The 22192-nt window shown below is 37.0% G+C and overlaps 2 protein-coding genes and 1 long non-coding RNA gene across 4 annotated transcripts; 2 read left to right on the forward strand and 1 right to left on the reverse strand.

Moving 5' to 3' along the window:
• Nucleotides 1–1623: 1623 nt before the first annotated feature.
• Nucleotides 1624–3146, reverse strand: LOC140004872 (uncharacterized). The gene is made up of 4 exons (XR_011812699.1): nucleotides 2692–3146; nucleotides 2291–2555; nucleotides 2075–2149; nucleotides 1624–1989 (listed from the first exon to the last, which is right to left on the reverse strand). It is a non-coding gene; the product is annotated as an uncharacterized lncRNA (long non-coding RNA).
• Nucleotides 3147–12974: 9828 nt separating this feature from the next.
• LOC113741792 (NADH dehydrogenase [ubiquinone] iron-sulfur protein 7, mitochondrial) lies at nucleotides 12975–14118 on the forward strand. The gene is given in 3 exon segments (XM_027269417.2): nucleotides 12975–13471; nucleotides 13473–13502; nucleotides 13667–14118. Coding segments are annotated over 3 exon segments (618 nt in total). The 5' UTR covers nucleotides 12975–13118; the 3' UTR covers nucleotides 13902–14118.
• Nucleotides 14119–19404: 5286 nt separating this feature from the next.
• Nucleotides 19405–21337, forward strand: LOC140005091 (uncharacterized). Of its 2 annotated transcripts, none has more exons than XM_072045279.1 (2): nucleotides 19405–20149; nucleotides 20247–21337. In XM_072045279.1, the coding sequence occupies exon 2, from the start codon at nucleotides 20250–20252 to the stop codon at nucleotides 20970–20972; it is 723 nt and encodes a 240-aa protein (XP_071901380.1). In that variant the 5' UTR covers nucleotides 19405–20149; nucleotides 20247–20249; the 3' UTR covers nucleotides 20973–21337. The 2 variants fall into 2 exon arrangements, with proteins under 2 accessions (XP_071901380.1, XP_071901379.1); XM_072045278.1 differs by having other exon boundaries at nucleotides 19407–20164.
• Nucleotides 21338–22192: the final 855 nt, after the last annotated feature.

Raw genomic sequence — 22192 nt, forward strand, 5'->3', positions numbered from 1 at the left:
CACTCCTAATTTGTTCTCGATTGTATAGGGATTCATTTTGGCTTGGAGTATGTTGAATAAATGCATGCTGACTGAGTAATTCGAAGAATTCAAAAGCCCAACAGTACGTGTATGATCCATCTTTTGTTTTGTTTCTATGTTAGGTCCTCCTTTATTTCATCTTCTGATGTCACGTTCGGCAGCAAAAGGGAAAAAATTCCAAGAACAAAAGGGAGAAAAAAAAAAAAAACAAGGGAACGGCCAAACTTTTTGAAGTTCAAAGTTTATGGGCTAAATTATCCGACTGATCCTGAGATATATAGCCATTGTTAAAGGATAATCGTTTTCATACAAACCTAATTGTCTATGCATACCTCTATAATATTAGTGGGGTGAGACTTGTGTTTGCACAATAAATGGGCATAATCTCTTTCTTGGAATGTTAAATTTATTTTTAAGTTATGGATTTCAATAACAGGTTCCTCATAATTAAACACACGTTAAGAGAGGTTGGAATTATTTTCTTAACAAAAGGGAAACTAATTTTTAAAAAAAGTGTAAATGAAGGGAGCGCATTAAATATGTATATTCACGTGATATATTATGTGTAATATACATGTACTAATGAATGTGTTGAGAGCGTCTTATTACAAAATCCTTAATTTATTTAGGGTGATAAAAGGTGCCCAGGCTTAGATAAATTTTCATTTGTCAATTAATCAATGAGAGAAATACTGAAAATTATGACTTCTGGACCTAGAGAGTAAATTTTTAGACATTATAAAGTGACTATAATTGCAATAGAAGATGATTAGGCAGGGTACGTTATTTAATGGAAATCGCTATCACTTTAACCTTTCCTTCTGTTTTTATTCTTTTGGGGGTTTCCGTTCGGCAGGATTTGTTATTTTTCATTTTTTTTTTTCCCTTACCCAAGACATGCAAGAATAACTTTGTTTGAGATTTAAGCATACATGAACCTTTTTTCTTTTTTTGGTAGGAGTCGTAAAGCATTTATAAGCCAGTTCATGAACACAATATATGGAACTTCTGAGATGACTTCTAGCTAGGACCTTGTTAGAGGCCGCAGCATAATGTTCTTCATTCTCTCTCCAAGAAGAAGCAAAATCATCTAAAGAATGGAGCATATGCGAACAATCCAGGATATGCAGGTGCGGAAGGACTTGATACAAATGAAAATAGTTGCTGGAAAAAAAAAAGGGGTTTTATGTGAATCTAGAATTTGCTAGCAATTTTTCCAGAACAGTTCTGGACAGTGGTTCATGGGTAGAAACTAGCCAGGGATCTGCAATCCGCTAGGGTGGTACTGGAAACGGATTCTCAAACTGAGTTGGAAGCTAATCATGAAAGATTCTAGTGGCCGGAACCCTCATCCGTCATCATAATCTCATTAAGCTAGTGAAGGATTCTAGTGGCCGGATTCTCAAACTGGGTTGGAAGCTAATCATGAAAGATTCTAGTGGCATGATAATCTCATGAAGCTAGTGAAGGAATAGTTACAAAAACCTTGAGATGAATGTAGAATTAGGCATATGTGGCGGGAAGGGAATCGGTGCACTGACCACTTGGGGAAGTTGAGTTTGAAGCTGCAGCCGGGCAAATTAACCATCGTCAAGGATCGAGTTTGTTTAAGTTATGATCCTTTTGGGGATCGGATGACATAAATGCCTAGATTGGCTTGTATTAGTACGTCCATCATCAAATATTACATGCATGTCATGTACAAATCTCGATTACCAAGTATGATCTTACTAGCTAAATCTAGCTACGAACTTGGGCTCTGGATTAAGAAGAAGAAGAAGAAGGAGATCGTGGGTGGATTAAGTTGCATCACCATAAGGTCTTAACAATGGTGGGCTTCTTATCATCGAAACTAGAACTAGATCTGAGAATCTTCAATGCTTTAGGAGCATTTTCAACCCAGATTGGACGGACAATTGTTCTGTCTGGGGTGATATATGCAAAGTGTGTATCCTTTGCAATGAGAGCCTGCCAATGGAGATTGGAAATGATAAGCACTTGGGATGCTACAAGATTTGCTCGAAATTAAAGTGAAGGGCGATTAAACTATTACCGCTTTTCTAAATGATTTTGATACGGAAAGGAGAGCCGTCAAGTCCTCTCTTTCAACGTAGCAGAATATTTTTATCTACAGTAATCGGAGAAAATGTATATGGATCCGGATGATCAGCTTTTTGCAAGTGAATAGATATATCAAAATTGAAAACCCTGAAACAGAAAAATGGAGAAAGAAATTATCTAAATGCTGGCTGTGTGCACTAATACTCACGAGTAAATCTTCATGCAACGCATGCCAAGGTCTTGAAGGCTCATGAACTCTCCATTGTTTCCCGTCGACAGGTGCTTCTCCCGAGCTTTCCATCAAAGCCGCCATCACCAAATGACTTGTACGTTGGCCTTGATTTAATTTCCACACAGACATAATTTCCAAATACTTTGGTCCATGCTGCTATATATTACGTTTATTTTTTTTTTTTAAAAAAAAAAAAAAAGCTATGGAAAAACCGCTCTGCTGTAGTTAATTAATAAATGTCCTGAATCACAAAACAAAGAGAATTCTCAATGTCAGCAGAATTTATCCAATTAATAGCTATATATCAAACTTGAACTATGATATCAAGAAGGGAAAAACATATTATCACTAGCCAGTAGAAACTAGAAATTAAGTACCTTCATAGCCATTTGCAATTCACATTCTTGGTCATGACATGTATGATACAGGGGACGACGGACACTTGATTCTTGAAATGCTGGCTTCATCAACATGCAAAAAAGAGAGCCTTCGACTCCTATCTCTTTCAAGTTTCAACGTGACATAACTTCTTTATCTTTAATCCAAGAGAATAATACAACTATATATCCGCTATCATGAAAAATGAAACTAAATACCATGAGGTAAATCTCCATCCGATGCCTATCAGGGGCTTGAAGCCTTGCGAACGATCCCTTGATTAAGTCTTGCTGCAAGGTGCTTCTTCAGAGTTTTCCATCCAAAAAAAAAAAAGACATCACCAACATGACTTTGTTAATCTTGGTATATATGACAAAGGAAGATCAAATGGATCCGGCACTGCTGTACGTAGTGTTTGGCCTGTAACTCCACTTGAACTCTAGATACAATTATAAATCTAATACTAAATGGGTTGCGATCAAATTTTGACAGGATTATCAAGAGCTGAAAGACAAACTACATCAGACTAATAGAAAGTACATTCCTCGGTATCTTCTTCTTTTTTTTATACTAGTATTATTGGCCACCACATATGATCCGTAAGACACTTGATTATTTATTGGAAGATTTGATTCAGTTTGTTTTTTCGTTGCTCATACTCTATGTGATTACTCCAGCTGCATAATTACTTATGTGGGCTTGTATTAATTAGGAACTGGGGCTCTTCAATGCTTCGCAAGTCGCTATACAACTTAGGGAACTAGCTACTACTACCAATATGTTTACACATTCATCCAATTTCCAACAGCTGTGCCATTGGGTGAAAGGCCTATTAATTTTTTGCCAGATAGTTAGCTAATTACACGGTAATTAGTAGTAAATTGTACTAGTTTGGTGATTTAGTAATTGGATTAGTTTCTGAGTTTGGAAATATGTCAAGTTACCTTCCAACTGTTTTTTTTTTTTTTTTTCCATTATGATTGTGGACTTGTTTAAGATCAGCATTTACTAGTCAAAAGCTGTGATCTTACCTCATATTAGGGACTAAAAGGAATTTAGAGATTTTGGTAGGCCTTTTTCTTCTTCCTCAGGTGGCCCCATAAATTAGCAAAATTGCATGTTTGGTCCCCTTTGGCTTTTAGTAAAGTGGGTAGGCTAGAGAAGTAACTACGTACGGTTCTCCTATAGGCGGACTTTTTTGTCTTTTTAGTGGCTTTTGTGACCCGTTCATGTTATTCCATTATTGCCCTTGGATACCTGTTTAAGCCCTGGATACTCAATGTAAAAGGAGCTAGGTTTTTGGTCTTTTGGTGCATTAAATTTTCGAGATAAATATTAATTAATTCTATGGGGGTGGAGTTTTTGCTGGCTTTATCGGCTCCGTCTGATTGTGCCCGGACTTTGATCTAACGGTGCATTACGTGATATCATTATGAAAATAGTTTCTGAGTTTGTCCGTTGGTAAAAAAAAAATTTTTTTTTTTTAAATAGTGGGTTTGTCGTTGCTTGCTGTTTTCTTGCATTGGTGCTTTAGCCGAAACTTTGGAATCTAACACAGGGAGTCGCCTGTACTTCAATTTTATTTTTTTGCCGGCATTGTTTGTTGCTTCTACTTAGCAGGCAGTAAGATAGATAGTTGTTTACTCGTTTTCCGATTGGAATTACTTCCAATGACTGTCCAAGTGTCCAACAACGGGATATACTTCCTTTTGTTGGATGAGTTTCTATTTACCAAATGTAATATTGTAGCTTTTGTAGAAAAAGCTAATAGCTAATAACATGTTTGGTTTCTTGTCATAAATTCTGCACTGCATGCATCTAATTAGTTTGGCTAATATGTGGTTTTTGATCCATTTTCTAGCTTTTTATACTTATGCTTAAACTTTTTTCGTGAGTCCTATGCACTGCACTACTTTGGTATTTTTACTTAGAAATATTGTAAGATTCATCTCATGTATGAAACTTGAAAAGATTCTTATACAAAATTATGATTTGAGAGATAAAGAGTTATTAATGAGTTTGATTGTGTAGCCAGTTGTGTGATTTTTTTTTTTTTTTTGCGTAAAATGTAATTTTAAAAAAAAATTAAACTATTTTAAAATGTTATATACATTACATCACAAAAGATGTTACAGCATTATTTTTTTTAAAAAAAAAAGGTCAAAATAATCTTCTACTAAATATTTTTCTTTCTGTTGTTTATTCTATTGAGAAGAAGGTGTGATTTCTTGGCGTGGAAGTAGACTATTTTCTTAGCACCAAATACAAAAGAAATAATCTAACGGAGCTATATGTTATGGTAATCGTTTTTCATACAAAAGTGAACATGTATGTTTGAATAAGAGATTATTGGAAATAATACTGCATTATTTTTTGTAATGTGATATATGTGAGATTAAAAAAAAAACAATTGAAAGTTGTGTTTATGATGTTTTTTTTTACTAATGTTGTTCGTCATGTTCCCTATTTAGTCTTGTAATGCTGCCTTTTAAAAAAAGCAAATTGGTGTTTGTAGGAGTATTAAATTGGTAAAACAGCTTCTTTTAAGATAGCATTTAAAAGTGGACCTGTGTTTTTGTATCTTTGGATTTGATACAGGAACGACAAGTACTCGGACATCTCTTCTCCCATCCTCCTTACAAATACGACATTGTTGCTTTATGTGTTTCATTGCAGAGTCTAACCAGTGTAACACGACATGATTGATAGCATATTTTTGTGTGTAGTTTGAAAGGGATTAAAGATTGATTTGTTTTGTGTGATTCAAGTTTCTAGTCGCTCAATTAGTCATGTTTGACTTCAGCTACAATCCATGACCAAAGTTACTTGGCAATAAGCTGCATGCTCCCACAGCCGTTATGATGATATTTTTCAAACATAAGGAAATGAACTATTGGGTTATACTTATATACTTACTAAATATATATATAAATCGTGGTTAATTATTTTTGTATCTCACTCCAAGGAAACAATTCGTGCATTGTTAAACCGTAAAGTAACAGGAGTTTGTTTTTCATGGGATTGCAAACGAATCGAATCGAATCAAGTTTTGATCTAATTGAGTCGAGTTTTGATTTAGTTTTATCAAGTTCGAACTCGACGAGTTGATAATTTTGAAGTTCGAATTCGAATTCGAACTTAAAAAAATAAAAATATTTATTTTATTTTTTAAAAAAATAAATAAAATATTTTTTTTCTTAATGAATAGTAAAATATTAAAAATATATATGTAATTTTACTATTAAAATAAAAATATAAAAAATATATACATATACTCGAACTTGTAAATTGGCTCGTAAACTAACAAATTTAATATTTTGAAATCGAATTCGACTCGACTCGCGAGTTTGTCCGTTTGCCCGGCCCTTGTTTTTAGTATCAAAGTCCATTTATTAAGCATCAAAAATCGCACGTATTGGCCTATTGTTTTTCTTCATTAATAGTGGTTTAAATGCCTCCACGTAGTATAGTATAACATTTTCTTGGGTCTCTTCCGTCATATCAATTGACTCTCCCAAAACCTCTTTAAGATACTAATACTATAATAATACGTGTGCTCCTACAAAATAATAATAATAAGGGTAAATTCCCTTTTGACCCCCTAAACTATACCCTGTTTTCCACTTCAATCTCTAAACTTCTAAATGGAACACTTAAGTCCCCAAACTACTGAATCCGTCCCAATTAAGTATAACCGTTGACGGACTCGACAGAATCATCAGGGTTTTCCGAGCGTGCAAAACAAGCGCCACTGACCAAGGGCAGGGATGGAAATTCAAAGAAAAGGTATAAAAAAACTGTAAATAACTGTATTGAGCACAAAGGAGGGAAAGTTTCCCTCCTTTTATCAAGCACAATCGGGTCAAATAATTGACCCGATCCAATGCATAAAAGGGACGTATTGTGCCCTAATTACCGAAATGAGGGGTAAGAGCTTCTTGGTCGAGAGCTGGCGGAAATCTGAATATAAGAAAGAAGACTAAGGAGAGATGGTTAAGGACACATGCAACTGTGGAAAACAAGCATTGATGATGACATTATTGACTGATATAAACCCAGGAAGAAGGTTTTGTCGATGTCCAAATTACAGGGTGATTCCATTTCCATTATATCTGTTTGCATTTCTTCCCCTATGGTTTTGATTTGTATGCAATGCACCTAAGTAAACTTGTATTTACTCTCTCAATGGTGTTGTTAATGTAGGAATCAGAGGGATGCAGGTATTGGGATTGGGTAGATCCTGAAATGTGTCAAAGGTCGAAGGATATAATCCCTGGACTGATAAGAACAAAAAATAAATTGGAGGCTGAGATTGAGAGGTTACAAGAGAACTCAAAGCTGCAGGAAGCAAAACTAAGAAAGCTGAAGATGTACTTGTTTGTTCACTCGGTTGTTGCTGTTGTATGGATCCTTTTGTTCAACTCTGGGCCATAAAGGTCATCATTGGAGTTTGACAAGAAAATGTCCATCTATGTGGGAAAAGAAGCAACGCTGTAGTAGAGGGAAAATGGTGCTATGTAATTGGGATGGAAAAGATGTAATTTTATCTCTCTGTATAAGCTGTGGTTTCTGGTGTAATGTAGCTATGCTTGAAGAAGCAGTAGGGGCTGACATGCTCTTTTGTTTGAACTTTAGGGACCTAAGTGTCCCTATGTAATGAAGTATTGTTTATAAATCATCCGTTTTATGTAGTTGAGGGACTAAAGTGTCCCAACTTATTGAACTACTTTTGTCAATTGATGATACACCTGTAAACATTTGTAACACCATCAACTGTTTGACACACGAGATAAAAATTGAAAATGGACTGAATTTGATCATTTAAGAAGAAAGCATGTTTAGCCTTACACCAAAAGGCAGAAGTTTCACAAATTTACAAAACAACAGCTGGAATTTCTTGCCATTAACAACATCATTTGCCATTTACAAAACATCATCTCCCTACAAAGCAACAGAAATTCACAAAACCCAGCTAAACATAGAGCTGCACAATGGCATTTACAAAACACAACTATTTTGGAGGCTGATTTAAATTTCCTAGCTTTACAGCTTCATTTGCATTCCCATGGAGCTGCGCATTGGCAATGGTAGTTGAATGATTCACGTGACCTGCTGCTGCCTGCAATGTAGACAGATTTACACACATGTTTCCCCTCCAAGTGAAGGGGGTTGGTTGAAGTCGTCCGGTGACACGGCTAGTTGAACCAAGTTATTCTGTCTGCCTATCATCAATGTATGAGTCTAGTGGTTTCATTGTTATCCCTGGAATGTGTGAATAAAATTTGTCACCAGTATTGGAGTTCAACTACATGTCACGAGATAAGAAGTAGTTAATAGAAGAGTGAACATTTTCACATCTCACACAGTATAAAAACTGAAATTTTGAAGCCCTTACATGTCCAGATTCAGTATTGTTTGAAGCTGTCTCATATGGGTTGATCAGAGAATTAGTTGCAGCTCTATTGAGTCCAAGTTCTCCAGTCATGTCCAGTGAGTTTCTAAAGGTCCATTGCCTCAGCTTGCAACCTTTCTTTGAATGGCCAGGTTTCCTGCAAAATGAGCATTTTCTTGTGCCCTTGACTGGTTGTTCTCCACCAATTTTCTGTTGAGTCTGACTTTGAGGAGCAGCCGTGCAGCTCTCTTGTGTACTTAAGTGAGTGACATTGGGCACAGTTGGACCAGTACTGGTATGCCCTGTTTGTTGTGTGCTGGTCCCACTAGTTTCCTTATCCATATGCCTATCTCCTCCCTTTTCTACTGGAGCAGTTTGCTGATTTTTTTCAAGGCAGCTCCTCCTATTATGGCCATATTTCTTGCACAGACTACAGCTCATCTTAGTGCCAACCTTGCTAACTTTGTGAGGTTTAGATGGATTCACACATGACTGCCTGTTCCTATCTTCATCTGGTCCCTTTTTTCTCGCCTTTTTTGGTCTTCCAGGTGATTTTTCATATTTTGGAGGCTTCATTGGTGGTAAATTTATTGGGCCCCACAGATTAGGTCCATTCATTGGATTCAACACAGGTTCATAACTCTTCATGTATGTAGTCTTCCAGTAGATGGGTGCCACATTTTTTTCTGGCTTGTCACGTCTCCTATAAATAGCAGCCACTGCATGGCCACATGGAATTCCCCTCAATTGCCATTTTCTACAAGTGCAGGTCTTGCTCCCCAAATCAATGACAAACCGGTCACCAAAAGGACAGCATATCTGATATTTCAATGTGCCAGCGTAATAGCAGATGCACATGCATTGCTCTTTCTTGGCCTTCTCAAGAATATCAAAAATTGCTGGACATAAGAGACCTGACAAATAAAAGGGCAAATTAGATATTGAACACGGGGTAACTAGAAAGAAATGCTGATAAAAAACAGTAAGCAAGTAGCTTAACCTTCATGTTTGGACATTATCTCTCTATTCTGCTCCATTCTCTTCAACAAATATAAGTAAATAGTTTGCAACATGCCTATAATAGGCAGTGATCGTGCCTTTAAAATAATTGAATTAAAAGATTCACACATATTATTAACCAGTATATCGCAATCCAATCCAGTCTTGAAATGAGCCCTTGACCAAGATGTGGGGTCCTTTTCATCCAACCATGCATATGCATTCTTTGATTCTTGCTTCATCATCTCCATTTCTACTTTGAACTGAGTCATATATGAAGCCCTTACACATCTCCAAAGCTTATCTTTAAGAGCAAGACCTCTATGCATTTGCTTGAAGTTAGTGTAAAGGTGTTGGACACAACACCTATGTTCAGCTTGTGGAAATTTGTCCCTAACAGCTTAAAGTAGTCCCTGTGCAACACAGCACAACAATCACATATGCCACATTAATATCAATAGTATAACATAAATAGTTAATGGATAACAAATTTATGAATTTGTATTAATAAATACTACCTTCTGTTTGTCAGTCATAATGCACCAGCAACTAGAGTCTTCAATTTTTAAATCTTGTACAAGCAATCCTAAAAACCAACTCCAGTTATCATAATTCTCTATCCCAACAACTGACATTGCCAAGGGAAACATTTTGTTATCACCGTTCATTCCAACTGCTGACAAAAGCTGCCCATCATATGGACCTTTTAGGAAGCAACCATCTAACCCAATTCACTTTCTACAATCAGCTAAAAAGCCTCTCTTTATCGGTTCTAAGCATATATATAGGGCTGTCAACGGGTCGGGTCCGGGTCGGAATTCATTATTCCGGACCCGGACCCGAATTACTATACCGGAACCGAACCCGACCCGTTTACCCGACGAATCTTTTATTCTATGTTCCGGATTCGGCGGGTCCCGGATCCGAGTCGGGTCTACCCGCACAAATTTAGCAAAATTTATAATTTCTAATAAAAATGAAAAAATATATATTTGTAAACTAATTTCTAACTAATGCAAAGAAAAAATCAAATAAGAAAAGAAATCAAATTGACTTTATTCAAATACATTATCCTGATCAAATTATATTGATAAATATATATTTTTTAAATTATGAATTCATTTATATCCGGATCCGGATCTAATACGAGTCGGAATACTATATTCCATATCCGACCCGTTTTTCTGTTTGACAAAACGGATCCGGATCCGGATCAGAAAAACGGAATTAAATCCCTACCCATACCCGCAATAATTTCACGGATCCGGTCCGGATCCGAGTCTAGACCCGACCCGTTGACAGGCCTACATATATACAGCCTTCTAAACCTAGAAATACCATCTTCATCTACATCAGTCTCAACAAACACAGTAGATCCCGAATTTGCCCTCAAAATGATTCTAACATGGTGTACTGTTTGTTATGGGACCCCTGAATAGTGTCTCTAACTTTTCTAAGTGTTCTATATCATTGCTTAAGGCTGAAATCAACATTTAACTCCTCAGTTACTTTGGTCATCAACTCATGCACTATCATAGATGGCGTTTTCCTTACCTCATCAACAAATAGTTTGCTAGCCAACCTAGATGTCATGTTTTTATTGTTGAACACTCTTCCACAAGTGTGCTCATCACTAAGTGTTTTTATCTGAAAGGTATTTTCATCTTGCATTTTAGACCCAAATAGCTGCCAGTCACAACTTCTGCATTTCACTCTCACCCTCCGTGTATCATTTTTCTTGAAATACACATCTCTCCCATCCATAATTGCTTGGATTCTTACAGCCAACCTGAATATAATGACTGATGTGAACTTCTGACCAACTTCAAACTTTGATTTCTTCATGTCTGTTTACTCATTAAAAACTGGAAATTTAGGCCTCCTTGTCTTACTATTCCCATCTTCATCGGATTCACTTTGACTCTTCAACTCAAATGAATCATCCGAGTCATATTCTGATTCAATGTCATCAATGTTAATCATACCTTGGTCATCACAGCAGTTAATTTCAATGGGTGGGTCTCTCTTCCTTCCTGCCTTCTTCTTTCTTTGCTCAGCGCAATGAGAAGGACCAGGTTTATTGCAATGCGAAGGGCCAGCTGAATGTGCACCTAGGTTTCCTCCAAATGTTTGACCAATTTTGATGGTTTCATCTAATATGTCATTGTCTCTCCCTTGACCCTCATAGTCTAAATCAGCCATCTTCTCATTAATATTGACTCCATTTTCTTTCTCTTCTTATCTGGCAGCATCACATTCTGTTTCCCCTACACCACATTCATTGCTGGCTGTGTTTTGTGCATTTTTATTACAATTTTTACTTTGGTCATTTTCTTCTCTAACTTGTGCATTTGAAGCTTCATCACAGCCTTCAACATCTTTTTGTTCCTTTGCATCATCACTTCTATTATCAGCTTTCTTTTCTACCAAATTTTCAGTTTCAGTCGCTTTGTTGTTCACGTCTTCATATTCTGTTTCATTTTCAGCAGCAACACTATAAAATTCTTCACTTTCTGGTTCAACATTAGCACCTTTTGCGTGTTTGTCTACAGTTTCTGGTGCTAATTCAATACTTTCTGGTTCAACATCAAGACCTTTTGCTTGCTTGTCTGCAGTTTCTGGTTCTACTTCTGGCCCAGTACTACAGGGTGCTGCAGCCTGTGGACAACCTTGTGACAAAACTCCAAGAAACACTTCTGCCACCCTATGTGGTGGTAATGTGTTCACCATCATCTCACAATCCCTATCACACATGCAAAAGACCAAGCATGTATCCAATGTCATCCCTGGTAGCAGCTAATACCACCCAAAACGATCTTCTGCATCATACCCAAGACGAACTCCACATTTGTCTAGAGCTACTAATGACCACATTTTTGGGATGCATCTATCTATAAAATCAACCCGTCCCCTTATATACTGTTTGTTAGGAGAGTCTGTGAAGGTCCCTTGATGGTGTATCTTTAAGGAGAAAGGTTCAGGCCAAGTTCCACTATCACCATTTCCTGGTTCAAAGAAAAAAAAATTTAATTCAATAATTAATTTTTTTACACCTTTTACAGTGGATCGGGGACCACAATGTCTGAAATACAGGGAACATTACGGTTTGAACAGCATAAACATTGCCTTAAAAAATAGGGTAACATACAGAGGTCAATCTGGCCCTTTTTACATTACACAATATCACTACAAAACCTAACCGACAACACAGCACAATAACCCAATTACTATATACGCTATTATCGAACAAGCAAATAATGGCATTTTAATATCATTTCTCTTACCGGGAGTGGCCTTTCTCTTCTTATTCTTCACTGGCGACCTCATTTCTCTATCAGCCCTCTTCAATGTCGATATTGACTTTCCCATTTTACAATGTCAGTCACCTCTAACTCACGGTCACAAGAATGTCAAGGGTATAGATTAGTAGAAATCTGCTAACTTCGTTCACACCATCCCTCTCTCTCTCTGTGTTCAACTCCACGGTGAAGACAACGGGGTCAAAGATGCTTTCCTCGATTTTCTTTTCCCCTTATACCTAACGAGTGAAATTACAATTATGTCCTGGCTATTTCAGTTTTCATGGCGTATCTAGTCTCATTAACGGCGCTTGTTTTGCACGCTCGGAAAACCCTGATGATTCTGTTGAGTCTGTCAACGATTATACTTAATTGGGACGGATTCAGTAGTTTGGGGACTTAAGTGTTCCATTTAGAAGTTTAGAGATTGAAATGGGAAACAGGGTATAGTTTAGGGGGTCAAAAGGGAATTTACCCTAATAATAATAATAATAATATTACGTGTGCAGATGAGAGTGAAACGCTCGATCACCACCTTAAAACAGGTGTTGCTGCTAATTTCCAGAAACTCCTCCTACTCTCCTAGTGAGTGAAACAGTCTCACGATCATGAGTCGGTCGGCTGCCTATATTATTTACGTTACCAGAATTAACAGAAAAGTTTTCCTAGTCTCTCCTCCATAGCCACAAATACTTTTAAAAGGAAAAGTTTTCACCAATAATCAACAGAAACGAATATGGCAATTGCAGCGAGAGTTGCTTCGACGCAGCTGCCTTTAACTTCTTCAGCTCTTAAAGCAGCGCCAATGCACTTGGCGGCCACTTTACTGTCGTCCACTTCTTCTTCTCCGACAAGATACGGCGGTGCACAACCGCCAGCCACCGCCAAGGCAGCCGAGTATGCGATCTCCCAAGTTGATGACTTGATGAATTGGGCCCATCGTGGGTCCATTTGGCCCATGACCTTTGGGCTTGCTTGCTGTGCCGTTGAGATGATAAACACTGGGGCTTCCGGGTACGATCTGGATCGCTTTGGGATTATTTTCAGGCCCAGCCCAAGACAATCTGACTGCATGATCGTCGCTGGTAAGAACCAATAAGATGGCTCCAGCTCTCCGCAGGTAAATTTTCCATCATCCTTGAATTGTTTGCTAGCAAGAGAGAATACTGAAACGATGAATTGAGTAGTAATTAAATTATCTCTTTTGAGTTTTGATTCTTATTTTGTTGATTATCCTAAAAAAAACGTTCAATATATATATATATATATATATATATATTGTAGGGTGTATGATCAGATGCCCGAGCCAAGGTGGGTGATATCAATGGGGAGCTGTGCAAACGGTGGGGGATACTATCACTATTCCTACTCGGTGGTGAGGGGATGTGATAGAATTGTGCCGGTCGACATATACGTGCCCGGGTGCCCCCCAACTGCCGAAGCTTTACTGTATGGGATTCTGCAGCTCCAGAAGAAAATTAATCGGAGGAAAGATTTCCTTCATTGGTGGACCGAGTAGTGAGTAATTCGTGAAGATGGAGAATCACTCTTCCATGGTTGTCCAGGACCAAAAACCTGTCAGGGTTCTTTTCCTGTGGAATAGAACCACCGCCGATCTTAGCTATTTTGCTTTTGATGTTCAATGTAAAATATTCGTGTGGTTTTCTTCGGCTGTGTCCTGAAATTTGTAGCGGGCCATTATCTTCTATGGAGCAGTCTTGAAGAGAGAGGTTTCATCTACTACTATTAATTTTGTGAAAATTCAGATGATGTAACGACTAGATTAGAAGCATCTAAAATGCAGGGAGCGAATATAGGTATATTTATTGACGATGAAAAAAAAAAAATCTTTTCTATTGGCATGGAATTTGATGCTCGCTTAATGGCATGGAATTTGATGCTCAATTAACTACAAACAAGTTCAACTGAATTGTTTGTCGGGTCTTTGAAATCCAACATGGAATGCATTTAACAAGTTGATGCAACTTGGTGCGAATGTGCACGTAAGAAGGTTTTGGCCCAAAATCACCACAGCAGCAGCAAATTGTTCCTAAATGGATTTCGTGCGTTTTGGGGGTCCGAAAGTTGCTAGAATCATTAGTCGAAGGTATTAAACTGGACAAAAATTGATGTGCAATGCCAACCACCACCACTACTAAAAATGTCTTGTGTAATTAATTAATGGGCAGTGCTTCTAAGTCTAATCTGGGATTCGATCTGGGTCAAAAACTGACGAGTATTATTCCTGTTGTAAAGTGTGGGGCGCGGGGGAGAAGGCGGCAGAAGTGAGTGAAATACGAGTCGGGTGGCAGAAGCAAGGCGCAGCGGCAGAGGGGGCCGCGTTGCACGCGGGTTCGCACACGACGCGACAGGAAAGAAGTGGATATGACAGCTTCAATTTCTGTCAATCGCTCTTTCTGTCATCGGGGGCTGGCCGCAATTACTTCATGGGTCCCTAATCATAATCCAATATCTGCACTCCCAATTTTAAGACCCCTGATATATAGTAGTAGCGTCATTAGCTAATTCATCAGCGTTTTTCTGAGCCAAAAATGATGCTCAACTCAACCTTTTATCGTCCCCCCGTCTTTTATTTCTTTATTTTGGTTAGTAATGATTTTGCTGTCCCTTTTTAAATTAAGAAATGTTATGTTGCACTTCTATCATTTATTTTATTATATATGATCTAACAAATAAAAATTAGATGATTAAAATAACGGTAGAAATGTGACTAATAAAAATAGGAATGCAAATAATATTTCTCTCTTTTTTTTTTGGCCAAAAAATTTGTTCTGTCGAACAAAAAATAACTCAAAATCATTAAAATGAGTTCTCGAGTCCTTTTGTTTTTTTGCTCAAATACAATAAAGCCTTGGTTGTTTCTTCCTTGAAAAGAAACGTATGATTAGTCTTAACTAAAATCATCGCTCCTATGATACTATTCTTAACTATAACCACTTAGCCGGAAGGGAACTTTTCTCGCTAATTGCATGTTTAAGCATTTCAAACCCCCTCCCCAAACCTCCCCCCCTCCCCCTTTTTAAGTTGAGGGTTTTTAAATCCATGATATATATATAATTTGAATTTTAAATTCAAAATTTATATAATTATTATTCATCCAACGTTGTCAATACAGTATATACATTATTATTGTAAGAAAAATTGATCCTTGTAGAATTTTTTTAAAAATTTTGCATGTAAGGTTATAGAAATTTACTAAAGTCAATATTTTTACCAATTTATTTTACCGTTTCAACTAGAGGTGTATTCAAATTTAGTCGAATTTCAATAATTCTATACTTGAGATCAAACTCAATGTTATCCTAAGGTACTCAGGTTCGAGCTTGAACAAGCATTCAAAACGAATTTCGATCTCAACTCGACAAAATGGTGGCTCAACTCGAACTCGACTTAAAGTTCTGTCCAAACCCAAACAAGTTTGAGTACTCAATGTCAAGCTTGAACTCAACATTCTTGAATTTTGAAGGTTTTCCTATTTTAAACTTTCATTGTTTTTAAAGATCTTGAATTTGAGAATTTACTTTTTTTTTTCTGTCACAAATTTATTAAGTAAACTAAGTTTTACATAAATTTGCTAAAACACTAATCCAAATTAGTAATTTTGCAATTGATAAAAATATAAATTTTTTATATACACTTGCTACTCGATTAAATTCATTGAACACACGTATAATATATTTATAATATTTGAACTCGACTCATCGGCCTAATAAAGTAACTTAGAGTTTGAACTTGAACGGAATCAAATCGAGCTCGAACCAATCTTTTAACCAATTTACTTGGCAGCAACTCAACTCACGGTCACCGCTAGTTTCGCCCGGTAAAAATTATACTGTACCCTTCAGGTCGGATCCTGAGCATACTACTACTATTCACGCACCCAAAGTGAAAACAAAAAATAAAAAAATATATCATCAGCAGTCCATTGGTTGATTGGTTCTGCCTGTCTGGCTTTCACATTGACCCTCTAGCTGTCACTCCAAGGTCTTCCCAGATAGTGATTACACTGTGATAGGGTTCTGCCACGTGTTGCGGGTGAGATTGGCTCTGAGCTGACGGACACCCAAAGCTACGATTACCCCTGGGTACTGCACAGATGGACGGCCATAACACTCCCCCCAGCAAACGATTAACGGCAAAGATCAACCTCATCAATCCTAATGATGCGTCCCTCCTGCCTGCATTGCTCAGTACTGCTTCGTTCGCACGCAAGCTCCCAATTGGCTTGGCGGCTGCGGTGGGGGATGGCGCGGCTAGGGAAAACGGCGGCTTCTGAACAATAATTACTAGTGTAATTAAGAACATGATTAGAGCGCAGAGGCACATGATGATCACTTCGAAAAATTTTTAAAAAAAAAAAAAAACCGGTAGTCATCAGTATCACTAAAAGCTTTTAGTCAAGCAAAGGACCCTTAATTGCATGATTTCTGGCAAACTTCTACTTTTTTTAGAAAGGATATTAGGGCGTTAACAGGTCATGTCATCGTATCTCTTGTGACTAAGACATTCCTTAATTCTTTTAACGCGCAAGAGTTGACCAGATAAGAAAATTAATCACTTGGCAAAATCTGTTGCTCACGACTTGCTATAATATGCATAGGATTTTGTAGTCTTGTATTTAACATCATACATATCACCAAAGCAGCTCTCTGATAATGACATAATAATAAATTTTTGTTAATATTATATACATGTTCTACACATGCTATCATAATTAGATATATAATTTAAATTTAATTAATTATCATATATTCAATGATAATAATAGTATATACACTATTAGTATACAGAAATTTCATCCATAGTAAATTATAACAAATGCGAAATAAACTCACTTGTAAACATTTTACAACAGTTGCTTGAGGGAAAAAAAAATATGATAAAAAAATGTGGATATATTAGTCATGCGCCCACAATAGTAGTTAGTATTTTTTTGGTCAAAATAGTCAGAATTACGTACTCCCAAGAAATTCACCATTTTCCCTGCGGTCTCTGGACCTCTAAAATAAGTTTGAAAAGTCAAAAAAAAAAAAAAAAGCTTGAAAAGTTTTGGATTTAGATATGAGTTTACAAAATTAGTTCCTTCTTTGTTCAACAATTATAAAGAACTAACAAAAGTTGGTGATTGTCTTTTCTAGATATAATGGTTTAATCAAATATCATGCATAAAGTTAAGTGAGAAATTAGGTCGAAAAACAAAGAAAAAATTGGCGACAACTTCTTGCGAGGCTTCACAAAATAACAAGCCGACGTCCGGTTTTCTTTGGTTAATTAGCAAGAGGCCTGAATGATGGTGATCGCATTCTTTATACAAACCTTTACTTTGTTCGATTACAATAATTTAATTGCCTTGACTAATCAAACTCCAAGACCGGCCATGATTCTTTAGAAGAATCGAAATGATTATGGCTAGAGCACTATCACTAGGATAAAGCAGTGAACATTGGCAGACACTCAATCGAACTGCGGAACTGTCTCGACGAAAAATGTTAAAAAAATTTGACTGATATTGTGCGTATCTAGCCATATTATTGGTGAGGCTGTGCTCGCGCCGCCGGGGAGAGGAGGGGTTTGGGGGTTGGGGTTATACTTCCGTCCCACATCGCTTGTGCGTGAGTTCTTCAACTTAGACTTATGAGTTTCATGGAACTATCATCCTGTCATTAATTGATTGGACGTGAATTTTCTACGAGTCCCGCTTAGATTTAATGAGCGTTAACTTTCGAGTGTTCATAATCTAATAATTGTGTGTGTGTGTGTGTGTTTCTACCATTTTTCCGGAAAAAGATATTGTGCGTATCAATTTTGTACTCCCTCCGTTCCGTTTTGTTAGTCTTAGTTTTTTTTTCACACAGATTAAGAAAGTGTAATTAATTTGATTGGAAACATAAATTTAAATTAATAATTTCCTAAAATACCCTTATGCTAATCACGAAGAGTGCCAATTAATATCAGTTACAACTAATGGGTTAGTATTGGAAAAGTTCAATGTATTTAATGTAGTGAGTTAGTATTTAATAACAATGTATTAATAACAAGATATTTAATAAGGGTATTTTAGACAATTTAAAAGATTACTACATTTCTTAATAGGAAAGTGGATTATAATTTGGGACAGACGAAAAAGGAAAACAAGACTATCAATGTGGGACGGAGGGAGTATATTGTAACAGCATGGACACTTTATTCTTTAAATGCATGTCACATAAACTCAATTCAAATTTAAATATCATTTTTTTTTACAATTATAAGAAAAAACAAAATATATTTCAGTGGTTAAGAGCAATAATCACTAAAATAAACCAATAATCATTAAAATAGACGCTCGAAACTTCGCAGATTACGATGGTATTAACTAAAGTGATCTAAATTACCCCCAAAAAGCTTGTTTCAATTGTGATTTCTTAATAAACAATGAAAATCTTTTTTTGACACATGCTTCTATCACATTTCTATATCACATACATCACATTGTTATAATAAATTTTTTAACAGAAACTCAAAACACTTGCAATCTAAATCGATTTCCACCCCAAAATCACATATATATATATATAGAGAGAGAGAGAGAGAGAGAGTGTGTGTGTGTGTGTGTTTAGAGTGAGATCCATGCAAGGAATAGAATTTAAAAGGATTTTTTTTGAGAGAATTCGAATAAAAAATTTCTTTCATAAACACATTTTCTAATCGCTTTTGCACGTTACGTATATCAAATCACTATAATATATATATTTTTTTTTAAAAAAATCAGCTAATCAAATAGGACACAAGTTTATTGCAGGATAATCCAAACAGGACCCAAGATTATTATAGGATAAAATTGTAGAGTTAGTTGTTCATTGCTTCATTGCAGTGACGCTGTACGTGTAAAAGTTGGCTTTAGCCTTTGGCCAATCCAAAGCTTCGACTCGTATCCTAGTAGTAGTAGTAGTATTTGCCAGACTCAAACAGTTCAGTGTTTGATGATGAGAGAGGCCGTGGGTGGGTTAGTGGCTACACTGTGGGACTTCACTATACACAAGTGTGCATTCAACTACCTTGCATCGTGAGCCGAATATGTTAGACAAAAATCTCCTCTCCTCCTCTTTCTACTGCTACTACTATTACTAGTACAGTAGTACTGGTATTCTCTCACTATATGATGCGTTCGCTGTTGTCCGGTCGTCACTTTCACGCGGACTTCCATACTTCATTTACATCAACCAATTCAATACCCCCCCCCCCCCCCGGCAAATATCTCTTCTTGTCTTCTTTCTATCTGTCTTATATCGCTTCTTCTTCAATTTTCATCTATTTTGCCAGAGTCCCACCTCCAGTACCATCTCTCGATTCAATCTCTTGTTGAGGGATTAGCTCTCTCTCTCTCTCTCTCTCTCTGCTTCGAGATTACAATTTTATATGATGCCTAAAGCTTCTGCCTTGGGGCTTTGGACGCGGAACAAAATCTGACCTTTTTTGTCATAGTTATAGTGGTGCTCCTCTCCTTTCTTGCTTTTTTCGCCACTTCCCAAGCCCAAAAGGCCAACACCTCACATAAACCGTAATTCGTAAACGTTCAATCAACTTCAATCCTACCACACATAGACCAAATCCCAATCCCTTTCCCTTCTTTTCAGGCAACGAAAAAAAAAAAAAAAGGAGAACCCAGTTGACAAAATCAACCAAGAACCACAGTTTGATCCCAAAATTCGACCTCTTTGTCTGCTTGCTGTTATAAAGATCTAATCTTTGATCTCTGTAATCAAGGTTTTCTCGATTGTGGTCAGCTTCTCAAACTTTAAAATTAGCTCAGAGTTGAACAGTTTTCATACTAAGATTTATTAGTCTTTTTATTTCTAAGCAGAAAATGCAAGACCCGTCGATATATTCACAAATGAAACCGCAATTTCCAGAGCAAGAACACCTGAAATGCCCGAGATGTGACTCTGCGAACACAAAATTCTGCTATTACAACAACTACAATCTCTCTCAGCCCCGCCACTTTTGCAAGAACTGCAGAAGATATTGGACTAAAGGCGGTGCTCTCAGAAACATCCCTGTCGGTGGTGGCTCCCGGAAGAACACTAAACGCAGCTCATCAACTACCAAACGCCCTTCCTCAGCCAGCTCAGCTGCCCCGTCTACCTCCCCTTCCTCAGCCGCTGCAGTCTCGTCATCATCATCACCTCCTTCTACCACTCCTCAGACGCTGCCGAAAACAGAGCCTTATGGGCTCGCTCCGCAGGCACTTCAACCCGGTTTTGATCAGGACCGCAGGATGATTCTTGATGTGGGTGGGAATGGGAGCTTTAGCTCCCTCTTGTCTTCAAATGGGGGGCAATTTGGGAATTTTCTGGAGGGGTTGAATCCAAATGCATCAAATTTGCAGCTCTGTGGGTTTGGTGATCATGGCCCGAATCAAGGTCCGGGTCAGGGTCACCATGGTGATCCACATGCGGGTTTGCAAAATGGGAGTAATTCTGAGGAGGGGTTTTTAAGTAATCAGGGTAATGGAGATTCTAGCTGCTGGAATGGGAGCAATGGTTGGCCTGATCTTGCCATTTACACTCCAGGTTCCAATTTTCAGTAAAACACTAAAAGTGCCCCACAAAAAGGAGGAAATTAATTCTTGAGAGATAGAGGGTATGTACTTCTAGTCTGCTATCTACTCTTTGCCGTATTTAGTAGTCTTACTAATTTTGATAATTCCAAGAGCATGGATAGAATACCTTTGTTGAGAGTGTAATCAAGGCTAAAGGGGAAGGTGGGCGTGACCGATCAATGCCCAGACACCCAAAATTGGAAACAAGGACCCCCCCCCCCCCACGAGTGCTGTAATAGGGGCATAACTCCGTCATTATATAGTAGTAGTAGAACAATTAATTTTTACCCTATTATTTGGGCTCTATACTCTGTAGCTAATATTATATTATTGTATCTTTGTGTTTTGGTACATATGTTTGTTTGGATTGTGAATTATTTGAGATATTTTTATTGTAGCACTTTTTGTGATGTGATGTACGTGAGATAAAAAGGTAATTGGGAAAATAAAAAGGTGCGTTGGAAATTGTAATGATGATGTAAGCAGATATAATTTGATAAATAATTCACAATCCAAACAAAGCCATGGAAGGAGCATTACATATTTCAAAACTGTTCTTATTGTGATGTTTGATTTTGGTATGTGGATGGGATTTAGATAGGTGATTATTGAAAATATTAGTTGAAATAATTACTGTAACACTCTTCGCAATGCAATGCAAGTAAAAAGTGTGTTGAAAATGTGTTTTTGCGATATAAGCAAATAATTTAGCTATAATTGGCGTTATGATGCGTTGTGCATGAATTCCATACTTTCTTTCCTCTTTCTTTTTAGTTCAATTAATTGGTTAAACATGCATACTATTTACGTAAGCAAATGGATGCTGCAAAAACTTGTTTAATGGTCTTTTTACGTCCTGACAAGTAAGAACAAGTTTGTAGATGATGTAATGTTAAAAGGCAAAAATTGACATTGTTGTAAATTACAACAATATAGGTGTCATAATGTTACTGTCATTTGGCCACTGTATTGTATTATAGTACTACTATTTTGACAGTGGAGGAGAATGAAATCACACAGTTTGGTTTTGCTTCTCTTGACTGGTCAGGCCTTGTTTGATAATTTAATTCAGTGCTTAAACTTAATAGATTCAGATTTTAACATATTCATATCGTCTGACAATAAAAATTGAACATCTAAATTAATTAAGTGGTATTGAATTTTTTTAGACAAAATTTGCTCTTAATAAATTCTCCACTTATCACTGA

Source organism: Coffea arabica, chromosome 4c (genome assembly GCF_036785885.1).
Source record: "Coffea arabica cultivar ET-39 chromosome 4c, Coffea Arabica ET-39 HiFi, whole genome shotgun sequence".
Taxonomy (NCBI): domain Eukaryota; kingdom Viridiplantae; phylum Streptophyta; class Magnoliopsida; order Gentianales; family Rubiaceae; genus Coffea; species Coffea arabica.